Source organism: Asparagus officinalis, chromosome 4 (genome assembly GCF_001876935.1).
Source record: "Asparagus officinalis chromosome 4, Aspof.V1, whole genome shotgun sequence".
NCBI classification, from domain to species: Eukaryota; Viridiplantae; Streptophyta; class Magnoliopsida; order Asparagales; family Asparagaceae; genus Asparagus; species Asparagus officinalis.
This window is the reverse complement of record NC_033797.1, coordinates 3449075-3463000: the sequence shown is the minus strand read 5'-3', so window position 1 is coordinate 3463000 and position 13926 is coordinate 3449075. Positions and strand designations below refer to the sequence as shown.

Sequence of the window (13926 nt, the reverse complement as noted above, 5' to 3'; positions counted from 1 at the left end):
AGTGTTATATCAATAAAAGTTTCATTTGTGTGGAGAGTTGTCTTCTCCAAAATTCAACAGTTGGATATAACAGCAGGTGATTAGGACCATTGTTGAGAGCATCAATTGGTCGGGGACCGTGTTTGAGACGTTTGAGGATGATCTTTGATTGTGCAAGTCCGGGATTATGAAGCTCGTGTCTAGAATCAAGTTTACTTGGTCATGAAAGATAATCAAGTCACAATGCCAAGTCAAACTAGCATTCCTAACTGCATGGAGAAACTTAATAAGTACAACTATTAAGATTATTGGACGTGTATTTAGTCCTATTTTAGTGGTCACGGCTTATGGGATATTGTTGATAGCGACGACACCTCACCCCTAACACCCCTAACAGAGAATGCACAAGCAATTAAGAGGTGGAATATAAAGGACAGGAAAGCCTTATACGTGATTCAGGCTACGACAAGTAAGAGTCTGCTTTCACATACTGAAGATATAGAGACATCAGAGAGAGGTTACGAACACATCACAAGGTACGCAATCTATCGACGACTATTTTTAGAAAGTTAGAAGCTTGGGTTGTGAAATAGAGCAGTTATATACAATTGCTAAAATCGATGAAGACAGAATGAGAAGGATTATATACAATGGTTTAAACCGGAGTATACCATATCTATCATAGTATTACAAGGTTGGCCAGTTCAACTTTTTTGAATAAATTAGAGAATAAATTGGCAAAAACGAAGCCATATAGAGTCCAACAACCCCCCAAGCCAAAAATTAATAGGTATTGATATATAGAAATTTTTTAAACTATCGGGTCAAAATTATGAAACCTTCAAACACAATAGCAACTCTTTCTTTTCTCCCGATCCATTCCCCGACCATTTTTTTATTCTCGCAATCCTTCCTTCAGTCAATGTGATGAGCGACATCTCCTCCAACTAATTTGTGTTGCATGTCTCGAACCAAGTAATTCATTCTTTTCGTCTAATAAGTGAAAACTGAAAATTAATTCGGTTAGTGAATTTATATTGATGAAGTTGATGAAGTTGGCACTAATTTTGAAGTTGGCACTAATTAGTTCGATACTTTACATCCCATGGTATACAAGTTGATGAAGCTGGCACTAATTTTGCTCGTTGCAATAGCAAGTATTGAGAAAGCATTTTCGATAATGAAAATTATTAAGAATGACATTTAAAATCATATTGAAGAAGAGTATATGAATGATTATTTGGTGTTTTATATTGAAAAAGATATACTTTGAGATATTGATCAGGAAGATGTAACAAGACGGTTTAAGAAATGAAGGCAAAAATAATGCTCTTGTAAAAACTTTATTCTAATTGGAAATATGATTTAAAAGTCTTGCTATGTATTAATCTTTATATGCTAATCAACTGTGGACAATATTTATAGATTAGCATTTTTAATTAATTTTGAACCGCTTTGCCAAAATTCCTGGCTCCAACTATGCCACCGCAAACTTACAATAGTTGAATGGGCGAGATTGCTATGATTCATTATTCTTAGGTGAGTCAAGCACTACAACAAATCTCATTTGAATTTTCATTTGCTAAACTTCTTGACATGTTCAACTTTCACATAATCTTTCCCATTAATTTGTCTTTCTATTTAGACTTCTAACAAGTGACAATGTATGATTGAGGAAAGCAACCTTCAAGATAGTTCTTTTTCAAACATGAAAAATAATGTCCACAACAAAATGAGATGGATGGGAGGAAACTGAACCTTAATTGCATACTGCTTGCCGTCATTTTTGCTTTGATACAAAACCTGCTCATCAGAAGCAAAACCCATGATCAATCCTTTCTTGCTTTAGCTCATCTAAGGTGCATAAAACTTAATTTACGAAGCAAGGGAAAATGAGTTATACCACTTTACCATAGCTTCCGCTGCCTATATTACACACTCTAACATATTCATTTATCATTTTGTTTCCATCAGCATCCTGCACGTAAGAACCTTAATAAGGAAAATGCACGCAACATACTTTCATGGGCTATGAGAAAAAGAATAATCATGCATAACTAGTTTACCATAAACTAATCATAGGTACTTAATATTTGAGCATAAAAACATATGGAGATATTACTTTCCACATAATAGTTCCAAAGAGTGATTTAAAAGCATGCGATAAGGGGAGATGTTTGGCTTAGAAAAAGGTTTGAATGACAGGTTTTTGGTGTTGCATTCAACCCTATTATACAATCATCTTCCCATTTCTTCTAATTGTATCTTATGTAATCCATCATCTTTGGTAGTATATTGTTCTATGCATTATTATATGTTAGATATCTTTCATTTTCAATTAAGTTAGATCAATTGCTTAGTTTAGCATTATAAATTTATAATACTTCTACCCTATCTAACTCTAATTTCCTCAATAGGCACAGTGTGTTGAACTTTAGTTTCCTAAATAGGGCCATTGCATTGAACATGATACTAATTGTGATTCAATACTTGTTAGTACTATCTATTATTGCATTTTTTAGACAAAGGTGAGAAAAATCTTAATGTACAAGTGTACAACCACATTTACATTTGATAACCAAGCGTACCCAGGTTAACAAAATGTCAAAACTAAAAAGTCCCGAACTTACATCTTCAGACCAGTCCGTTCTAACACTTCTAGAATATAGACAGCTACTCTAGTGCCCTTACACAGAAATATTACCCAAAAGGAGATAGATAAAACAAACCTCAGCCTCCAAACTTGGCAACAAATGTCATCTATCCAAATAACCTAGCCTCAAGTAAAAATGAATATCAACAACCACAACCAAAACTGGAACAAACTACTCCACAGAAGAAAAAAATTACAAAAACAAAGCTAAACTCATCCTCCAAATCTGATAAATCTCAAACGTGAAACCCCAACACCATCACATGAATTGCAACTTAACTCCGCTTACCTCGCTCTTCTCAAACCTGAAACTCCAAAACACCCCGAAATTCCAAAACCTCCTGGAATCACCCTAACTTCGACAACTCTCTATCTATCACCACCATTGTTATCGAGGCGCAAGGCGCGAGGCGCAAGGCGCAAGGCGCAAGGCGGGGTGCAAAGGCCCCTTACGCACACCATGCACAAGGCGCACAACGATACATGCGCCTCACTGAATTGAGGCGCACAATTCAAACTAATATTTTCCAACATAAGACAAAGAAGCATACAATGTTACATTAAACGCTGGGCGCTCCTGGGCGCCGGACTTGGCGCCCAGCGCTTAGACGCCTAGGCGGGCGCCTAAGCGGTTTCTGGGCGGTTTTTTTCTTCTGGGCGGTTTTTCTTTTTTTAATTGTGATACTTGAAATATATATACTCAATCACTTTTTAATTGTGATACTTGAAATATATATACTCAATCACAACGCATAAATACAAAAATACCAACACATATACTATCCAAACTATAATAGTCAATCAAAGATTCATACATACTAAATGACAGTCATAGGTGGTTAGGTGCAGTTAATTTCCTTAAGCTTGAAACAATAAATCTCAACTTCGCTAGCCTGCTAAATTGAAGAACATATAATAAAAAATCCTCACAAGTAATAAGAATCTACCAAACATGAAACATCAGCGGATTAAACTTACTATCTCTCTTAAACAGTTAAACATACAGAAAATTCAAGAGATTTAGGGACGTTACCTTTCCAATCAACACAGATTTTACCTTTCCAATCAATCAAGACAGATTTCTCTTAAACACAAGCCAAAAAATCAAGCAACCCACACCTGGAAGCAACAGACACAAGTAAGCAACCCAATTTCCCTAAAAATTATCAACACAACCGAACCCAAGTTAATGAGAACCGAATCTGCTTAAGAGCACAGCCGAACCCAAAAGTTTGAAGTCGTGTTTTACTTACAGGTTGAAGATGAGAACGCAAGTCCAGCATGAGGATGAGATCGACGAGCTCGAAGTTGGAGATGAGAACGACGAGCTCGAAAATGAGCTCCCAGGTTGAAGACGAGCTCGAAAGTCCAGCACGAGGTTGAAGGCGAGCTCGAAAGTCCAGCACGAGATCGAACTAGGGTTTTGGCGGAGATCGAAGACGAAGCTCCAGCACGAGACCGAACTTGGGTTGAGATCGAAGACGAAGCTCCAACACGAGATTGAAGATGAGCTCGAAAGTCCAGCACGAGGTTGAAGAAGAGCTCGAAACGCCAGCACGAGATCGAAGCGACGAAGACAATTTTTGATTTTTTTCCTTTTGCTGGCGGCGTCGGTGAAACCGTAAGAGATTTAGGGATAGATTTTTTTACTTTTGAGTTTGGGTTTTGGGTTTTGGGTTTCGGGTTTTGTTTTTGGGTTTCGGGTTCTTGGGAGCGCCCAGCGCTTTTTTTGGGCTGGAATTTTGAAGCGGCCCGTGTAATCGGCCCGTTTAGCCCTGGGCGGCCGCCTAGGCGCTCGCAGCGCCTAATCGCGGCCGCCCAGGGCATTTTGGAACGCTCTGGGCACCGCCTCCGCCTAGGCGGGCGCCTAGGCGGCCGCCCAGAGCGTGTTTTACAACACTGGAAGCATATAAGCAACATATTTATAAATTATCACATAAAAAGATCAAGAAATATAATTTCACCTACTAAATCATGAAAGAGTTTTAACTAGCATGCATAACATAGAGAAGTTCATAAGTTTCTACAAATCACAATGCAAGATAATCTCCAACATAAGCAAAAGTCTATGAAACAAAACAAGCAAGTAACAAATAAGAAATATGTATTTTTATTTAAAATATGATATATGTATTTTTAAGTAACAATTAAGTGATTAAAAAAACATGATTGTTCATAATTTTCTAATTAGCATTCTTAATTGTTATTTACTAGTTAGCATGAAAAGATGGAGAATGGAGGTAACAATTACATAATTACATGTTCATAATTTTCTAGTTAGCATGCTAATTAGTGAAGGAAGTTACAATTAACAAACAAACATACTAAATTACTAATTATTGTTTCCTTTTTATAGGTTAAACATGAAAAGATGGAGAATGGATTAGCAACTAGCAAGAAAAAGTCTATTACATGATGTAAATATGTAATATGTAAATTATTTTAAAAAACAAAAGAAAGAATCTTTTACATGACGCAGGTGTCAAGCGCACACGAGGCACGCGCCTCGTGTGTGTGCAGCGCCCCGTCTCTGGTGTAGGGCGCAATCGTCCCAGCCCACAACACCCCGCGCTCGGGGCGCGCCCGCGGCGCGCCTCGATAACAATGATCACCACGTCACTATCTCTTATACATCTTACATTTAGCATTCAACTTCTGCTTATTAGCAACAAAACCGAGCATATGAGATTTCACCATATACAATATGGAATTCTTTTCCTGCCAAACTCCATATGCAGTTGCTAAAAGAAGGCTTATCCTAAAACAACTCTTTGAGTGCTTTCCCTTAAACAACCTTCTGAAACCAAATAATAAATTCTAATTAGGGTCCTCAACTTCATTTTCTATAAACCAACAGAGAGCACCTCTTGAAAATAGGCACAGAGGCTATTGCATATTAGTATCGTTTACTTTGGAATTTTGATTTTTATCAAAGACTGCATGAAAATTAGATTATTAGATGCCTTACAAACAATATGCTATCACTTCTACTTATTAATTTTGTTTGTACTTTGTATCCTTGTTCTCTTGTCCTGCATCACAATAATATTTTCATGCTTCAAATCATTCAGCTATGAATTACTCAAATGGATTGCATAATATTGTTCTATAGTACATATAATTTATAACTTATATGTTTACTACAGTACTTTGAATGTTTTTTTTCCTTGCTCTGGTTTGGTGATCACCTTGCTGATGTATCTTGCCTCAGACTATACTAGATTCTGTCGACTTTGCCTGCCTTTTGCCTGTGAAACGCTGTTGCTTCCAAAAGTTATAGTATGCCCAGAGGCAGGTACATGAGAAGAGACATGATGAGCATTTACTCATTTAATGGATCATAAGACTAGGAGGAAATATCTTAGCAAGATGTGGTCAACAAAATGTCAAAATCTCACATATGTTACTACTGATGGCCATAAAGTGGTCACACTAATAAAAGATTAATGGTCTATGGCTTGTTAAAAAACAAAGTTAAACAGACATGAAGGTGGTTTAATTTTAATTAGGGCTATCATTGCCAAATGGCTTTTTTGGCAACAGACCAGGAAAAATATCACCCTTAAATATGTTTAACCCATCATAGGAACAAGTCAACTAATCTTCTCTCCTGAGAATAGAGAAATTATTCTTTGTTCTTGGTGCACATAAATCCAGAAAGGAACTATTGGGCAGCTTGCACCAGAGGATAAAGCTTGCTTAACAGTGCAAGGAAGGTTGATCTTCTCAACACTGGATTTGATAACCTACCTTAAAAAATTCACCTTAAATCACAGCTTCAGAAAACCCCATTGACCTTTTACCCCATCTCACGACATCTTAAGTAATATACCTGATCACAAAGTTAAAAGTCTTTCAAGTCCCAAAAATGAAACTGCAGTAACATATAAGAGACCTAGAAGTACCCATCCCTAAAAGCTAGGCATTAGAGAAAGAACTCAAATATCTTATATACCCACAATTGATTTGACAATGTGATACTAAATGGGCCCTATTACTACTACGCTTTAGCAATCCCGATGCTCATGCGGGCTCACCGCACGCTCGACTAGGAAGGTGGGGGTTAGCTCTGATAACATTCGTAAGCCCTAGGAGAACTCAACGCTGAAAAGCTAACCATTAGACAAAGAGAACCCAAATCTCTTTTATAAACCCACAAATTGAATCCTTATTTGATTCATCATTTAGTCAACGTGGGACTTAATGGACCCTAGAGTTTTCCCTGCGCTCAATGATCTAGCTTACAAACCGGCATTCAATCATAGCCACAGCAGACCTAATTTAAGTTCCAATATACAGACAAAATAGCTCCCATTTTTAGGGTGCTACCAACAATTTCACCGGGAAAAAAAGGAATAAAAAGTAAAATTGAGGAAAGGTATACCTGGCCTCTGGTGAGATTAGTGGTGACCTTAACCGGATTCAATCGACAAATCGCGCGATTTTGCGCGGGGAAAGAAGACGAACGCTTCAGTGACCTGACATTGCCCTTGTATCCGTTAACGCCTTCATCGTCGATCAAGAACTCGTGATCTTCTTCAGTGCAGGAGGAGCTCATCCCCCTCCATGATTTCATCAGGAACCCTAGGCAGCTGCAGCACCCGACGTCTCGATCGTAACCGGCCACTCGATTCCTCGACATCGTTGGCCGACTCGAGACCGATGAATGATGCGCTAGGGTTTATGATTTCATTTCTTTCTCCATTTTTTCCTCCTCCTACTTTTTTTTTCCCCTCTCCTTTTGCTTTGTTTTCTGGAGATGAGCGTAATTGTGTAGTATTTGATTCATCGTTTCCTTTTTTTAGCAAAATGAGATTTTGTTTGACAACTGGCCGCAGTGCTACTTGGGCTCTAAGTGGGCTGGGCTGACTTGGTCCGGCTTGTGATTGATGGACATGTTTACGCATCTGGTTCTGTTTTTTTTTTCTCCCTTTTTGTACTTTTTAATTTAATTTGTTCCCGCATCCTCTGTCATATAAAAACTATTCTATCTATTTTCATTAAATAAAAATACCAAATACATTTAAAATATGCAGAAAAATATTATATACTGTCATAAATTATGCTAACTATATTGTTAAAAACTCTAAAATACCCCGATAGCTAAGAACGAAAAAAGGGTGGAGTTAATAAAACCACACACAAAATATATCAAGTGTGCATCACATGCCAACTTTCATTAATTTTCGTCACTCTTCAGGAAATTTTTCTTATTATATCTAGTATTTTTATTTTTATTTTTATTTTTATTTTTATTTCTTCTTTTTTTTCATTTCTTTTTCTTTTTTAATTTTTTTTTGTGCGTGTGTGGGCTATTGGTTGTACGATGGTCATGTTAGTTACGTTCCAAAACTTATTTGAAGCCCAGCAACAGCAACGTAGACTTGGCCCAGCCTACACTCCTGAAGGGACACGCTTTCTTCGCATGCAAATATTTTGAGTGATTGTGCATATATATATATATATATATATAGCTGTTATTTTCTCGTGAAAATATAAAAAGATTTGCTGTGTAGTATTTGACCATCCATTGAGGCAAAATAGAGATTTTTTTTTTTTGCACTGTATTACGAAAAAAATGGCAATATATTAATTGTCTCCAGGCACCAGATGTGTATAAATGCCACACTAATGGTGTACATAAACATACAAAAAGCAAAAGAAGTAAACAAACAAAGCCATGAAGCTCATTTTTGCTCTCGTGCTTCTCCTTGGCCTGGTCTTTGCTGTTCAAGGTGATTATTTCTTAATTTTATTTTATAATTAGAAATCTATGTTAGATATTGTAATCTGAATAAATACAGATCACACAACGGAAATAAATTAAATTAAAAACACCTCCGGTCATTATTGTCTAGAACGATTTGTAACTCAGAAAATTAGATCAAAATAAGAGATAATCTGAGCATGTACAGAAACAAATGCCAAAGTTAGACCACTGTCAGAATAAAGAAAATAAATACAGAAGGAGTTTCTAGCTTATGCTTTGCCGAATAGCCCAAATTTGACGGAGGGACTATGGATGTATTTATAGGCTAGGCTAGGACCCTTTTGCTATAACTTGAATTCTTAAAAGATAATACTTCTTAAAATAGTTTACATCTATTAGCGAAACTATCTAGATATAATCTTATCTCAATCCACTATAACTTTTATAGAATAAGAATTTCTAATACCATAACAAATAACAAATTAAGGTAATTTGTATCATGTGGGCCATAACTTTATCCGGATACAATATTGTCTCACTTGGTCCACATGATATAAATATCTCATAATTAACAAAAAAGTATGGTCATGATTAAAATTCATACCATTTAGTAGTGGATAGCTCCCACTCAAATAAAGAATCTAATCCATGAATCATAGCGGTCAAGTCCTTAGTAATAATGAGCTCTTCCTTCCATTTATCATGATGCATAAATTCACTAAGTGAGCAATTTTATGAGCAAACATTATGAGTGACCTCCTACAAATCACTCGGGTCCTACTTTGACTATCTTAACGAATATAATTTAAATATGAAAACTTTATTTGTGCACAATAAAATCAAACTTTATTCTCCAATAATATTCAGAACATGTCTAACAACAACTAGAGAAAACAAACACATAACGAGCTAAAACAATCACATATGCTCTATATGACTTAGGAACTGTTTTGCTAGTAATTCTTTAGTCATTGGATATGCAATCATAAGTTCGGTATTAATATGTTGAATGGACACACCAATTTGTTTCACATTCTCTTTAACACTAAAATATTTTATGTCAATATGCTTGCTTCGGCTTCCACTTTTATTATTTTTGGAGAAGAAAACAGCCGCTGAATTATCACAGTAGAACGTCATAGGCCTTACAATAGGATCACCGACTTTGAGATATGAGATAAAGTTCCCCAACCATAATGTCTATGTAGTGGCTTCATAGCATGCAATAAACTCTACCTTTATGGTAGATGAAGCAATAATTGTTTGCTTAGTACTTCTCCAAGATATAGCACTCCAGCGAGAAGGAAGACATTTTCCGAAGTAGATTTTCTTGAATCTACGCATCAGCAAAGTCTAAATCTGAATAATCAACCACCTCCAAATGATCAGTATGACTGTAAGTTAATCTGTAATTTTTGGCTCCCTTCAGACATCTTATGACCCTTTTAGCAACCCTCTAATGTTCCATACCAAGATTACTTTGGTATCGACCCAATAATCCTACTAAAAATCTGATGTCATGTCGAGTGTGGATATGTGCATACATCAAGCTATCCACGGTAGATGCATAAGGTATGTTCTTTATCTATTCCTTCTCTAGTTCATTTTGTGGACAATGATCTTGACTGATCTTATCCCCTTTGATGATAGGTGCTAACATGGACGCATAATCTTTCATTCTAAATCTCTCTAATACATTTTTAATCTAAGACCTTTGAGATAGTTTTGAAGTTCTTTTAGACCTATCTTTATAAATTTATATGCCAATGACATAAGAAGTTTTACCGAAATCCTTCATTTTCAAGTTTTTAGAGAGGGATTATTTTCTCTCATGTAACAAACCTAAATCACTACTTGCAAGTAGAATATCATCCACATATAAGACTAGAAATATAACATTGCTCTCGCTGACCTTAAGGCTTAAGGTATATACACCAATCACCGATATTCTCAGAAAATCCATATGAAAAAATAACATTTTGAAACTTTTTATACCATTGACGTGAGGTTTGTTTTAGTCCATATATTGATTTATTTAGCTTATAAGCTAAGTGATTATCTTTCTCATCACGAAATCATTTTGGTTGCCTTATGTATACTTCTTCCTCAAGATCCCCATTCAGAAAGGTTATTTTCACATCTATTTGATGTAATTCTAAATCAAAATGAGCTACTAAATCCATGATAATCCTAAATGAATCCTTCTTTGGAACTGGAGAGAATGTTTCATGATAATCAATCTCTTCCTTTTGAGTGAAACCTTTAGCCACAAGTATAGCCTTGTATCACTCGAACATTAGCAGAAGGGTCCCTTTTGGTCTTGTAGACTCATTTGCAACCTATAGCTATAACACTTTTTGGTAATTCAACGAGACCATGGACTTAATTTTTAGCCATAAATTTCATCTTTTCTTTCATAGCATCATACCAAAAAGCAGATTGATCTTCATTCACGGCTTGTGAAAACGTTCACCGATCATCTCTAGGTCCAATATCAAAATCAAACTCCTGAAGATATATAACAGAATCACTAGAAATAGCTGATTTTTTCCCTTAAGGACCTTCTTAATCCTAGCTCTTGATTTACATTAACTGGGGCTTTATTATGGAATCTCTATCTTGATGCAACTCAATTTCCTTATGTGCTTCCTTCAATTCTATCTTATGAGGAAATGCACCCCCACTAGGTTTATAATCCTCAAGAAATTTAGCATTTCTAGTCTCAACTGCTCTTATAGAGTGTGAAGTATAATAAAACCAATATCCTTTGGAGTTAACTGGATAACCAATAAAACAACCATTGGTTGTCCTTGAATTAAGTTTTTTTTATATGTGCATTATAAATCCTTACTTCAACTGGACAACCCCATATATGCAAGTGTTGATGTTAACAATCACACAGATAATATAATAGGGGTGAGGTTGAATAGGGGCCGCTAACTTCTCCGAATATCTGACTTTAAGTTGGGTAACTTCTCCCTTGCATAAATAACAGCTCGTAAGATGACGAGGACTAGTTCCTCCATTGTTCCTACGATGATCAAGTCAGTGATGGACTTGAGTGGGAAAGTAATGAACTATGTGAGTTCTAAAGTATAGTGGAGTGGAGAAGAATGCTGAGAAATTGCTTACCCTGTTATTGAGAATAGTACCATTATTTATAGTGGTGATAAAAAGGTAGAATGATAATTCTGACCGAGTATAGGATGACGGTCTACGTCAGCATCTGCTTTACAGGTGGCGGTCGATGAGTGGAGGAGAGGTCATCTTAGTACTTAATGTGAAGTGATTAGAGGCATAACGGTGCCGACGTGGTCCGTTGTGTATAAGTAGTGCAGGGGATGGAGAAATGATGGCGCCTACCAAGCGTTTAATGTGACGTTGACATACTGTCAGCAGGAGAGGCTCGAGGTTGAAGTCATCCTCTAGCTTGTAGCGAGGGGTGTCGAGAAGTAACACCCTTCGAGTTGACCCCGTAAGGTGTCGAATAACTGGTCGAGTGGGCTCGTAGCGAGTCATCTTCGACGAGATGACCAATAAGTACCGCCCTTCGAGTCGATTTAAAGAGATGTCGACGCAACGAGTCGGCTAAGTCGGGATTCTTGGTGGTCTTGACTGTCAATTCAATTTGAGCAGTGGGTGTAGGGGGACACATGTCCGTTGCTAGCAAAGGGACATACTTTGGCGACTAAAAACACCATAACAACAAGTGATTTAAACTAGGTTTACATCCGTACCATAGTTCAAATGGTGTTTTAGGAACACTTTTAGTTGTAACCCTATTTAAAATATACATTGTCGTTTTTAAGGCTTCACTCCAAAGAGTTTGAGGAAGATTAGAATTACCAATCATGCTCTTCACCATGTCAATAAACATGTGAATCCTCCTTTTTGATATATTATTTTGTTGTGGTGTACTGGGGTATGGTATATTGGGCAATGATGCCCTCTTCATTAAGGAATTTTGTAAATTAACCTGGCATTTGTCCCTTTTCTGTCTACCTGCCGTAGTACTCTCCGACTCTATCTGGAATTGTTATCAATAAATGAGATAAAGTATCTCTGACCATTTAGGCAAGGAACGATGAAAGTTCCATAGATATCAGTGTATATGATATCCAAAACACTAGAACTCCTCATAGCATCTTTAGTGGACTTGTTAGTTTGCTTTCCCTTAATGCAATTCACACAAGTACCAAAATCAAAAAAATTCGAGAGCTTTTAAAAGCTCCATTATTTACTAATCTCTTAATTCGCTCTATGGGGATATGTCTCAATCTCCTCTGCTACAAAGTAGAAGAGTTCTCATTAATAAAATTCCACGCTATACCAACATCAACATGCATATTTAAATAAGTTGATTCAAATGTGGGATCCAAATCAACTTTATATAAATTATCAATTAAGGTTCCACCACTAACATGGACTTTATTGAATAAAATATCAAAATATATTCCTTCAAAATAGAAACCATAACTAATGGAAACTATTTTAAAATCAAAATTAAAATTCTAAATAATTGTGGAACATAAAAGATATTTTTGAAATTCAATGTGAAACCGGACTTTAAAATCAATCTAAAGGTTCTCACGGCCTCGACTTGTGAAGCATCTAGTTTTTTGAATAGATACACTGTTCATTTCCCTTTGGCTTCCTTAGGTTGAGAAAGCCCTACATGATATTGACAATACGGATTGCAGTAACAGAATTAATCCGCTATGATTTTTTTGGAACTTCAACAAAAAAGGATTCATGACACACAAAAGAGATAAAATTATCTTTCTTTGACAATATGGTATTGACAATATGGATTGCAGTAACAAAATTAATCCGCTATGATTTTTTTGGAACTTCAACAAAAAAGGATTCATGACACACAAAAGAGATAAAATTATCTTTCTTTGCTAGTCATTTCTTATACTTAATACAATTTTTCTTCATGTGCCCAGCATTTTTACAAAAAAAACATTTATCCTTATCAGTATATTTCTTCATTGGCACATTTTGCTTCTTCTTTCCTTGTTGAGCATGATTGTTCTTCTTAGTGCTTTCTTTATTATGAGTAGTCAAATAAGTACTTTCAGGCTTCTCATTCTTTAGTCTCTCTTCCTCCTGAACACACACGATTAATAATTCATTTATAGACCATTTTAAATGCACTAGAAATGACTCAGAAATTGTAAATGACACATATTTAGAAGGGAGAGAGTTCAAAATAAAATGCACTAGGAATGACTCAAAAAATTTTATCTCAAGAGACTTGAGTTGAGCAACAGCGTCCTTCGTTTCCATAATGTGCTCACACACACTCTTAGAATAGTTGAATGTTTTACTTAAAAACCTCTTCATCAAGGTCATAGCCAAAGCTTTATCCGAGCTAACAAATTGTTATTTAATGGCTTTCAAGTAGTATTTGGCCTTAGGGCAATCTGGAATAGAGTCTCGAATGGTCTTACTGACATGAGACTTAATATGCATCAAACTCAATCGGTTTGATTTTTTCCACCATTCACACATTTGTTTCTCGTGTAGTGTACTTTCCTCCATAGGATCAGGTGGTTGATCCATGCGAAGCGCCAAGTCC

The 13926-nt window shown here is 36.2% G+C and overlaps 2 protein-coding genes across 2 annotated transcripts in view; both read right to left on the bottom strand.

The window, feature by feature from the left end:
* The window catches only part of LOC109836385 (serine/threonine-protein kinase GRIK1-like), an 18462-nt gene extending 11053 nt beyond the window's left edge, over nucleotides 1–7409 (bottom strand). Inside the window, exons 1-3 of the mRNA XM_020404274.1 lie at nucleotides 7017–7409; nucleotides 1883–1957; nucleotides 1738–1782 (exon numbers count right to left, since the gene is read on the bottom strand). Of these exons, the coding sequence (XP_020259863.1) occupies nucleotides 1738–1782; nucleotides 1883–1957; nucleotides 7017–7274 (378 nt within the window). The 5' untranslated portion in view covers nucleotides 7275–7409. The remainder of the gene's footprint in view (nucleotides 1–1737; nucleotides 1783–1882; nucleotides 1958–7016) is intronic.
* On the bottom strand, nucleotides 3381–4519 carry LOC109836386. Its single transcript, XM_020404275.1, has 2 exons — nucleotides 3886–4519; nucleotides 3381–3751 (listed from the first exon to the last, which is right to left on the bottom strand). The coding sequence occupies exons 1-2, from the start codon at nucleotides 4457–4459 to the stop codon at nucleotides 3702–3704; spliced, it is 624 nt and encodes a 207-aa protein (XP_020259864.1). The 5' UTR covers nucleotides 4460–4519; the 3' UTR covers nucleotides 3381–3701.

Coding starts and splice junctions, on each gene's coding strand:
- LOC109836386 (XM_020404275.1), bottom strand. CDS start 4,459: ATGCCCTGGGCGGCCGCGATTAGGCGCTGCGAGCGCCTAGGCGGCCGC. Junction 3,752..3,885: donor TGCGTTCTCATCTTCAACCT/GTAAGTAAAACA, acceptor TGTTGCTTCCAG/GTGTGGGTTGCTTGATTTTT.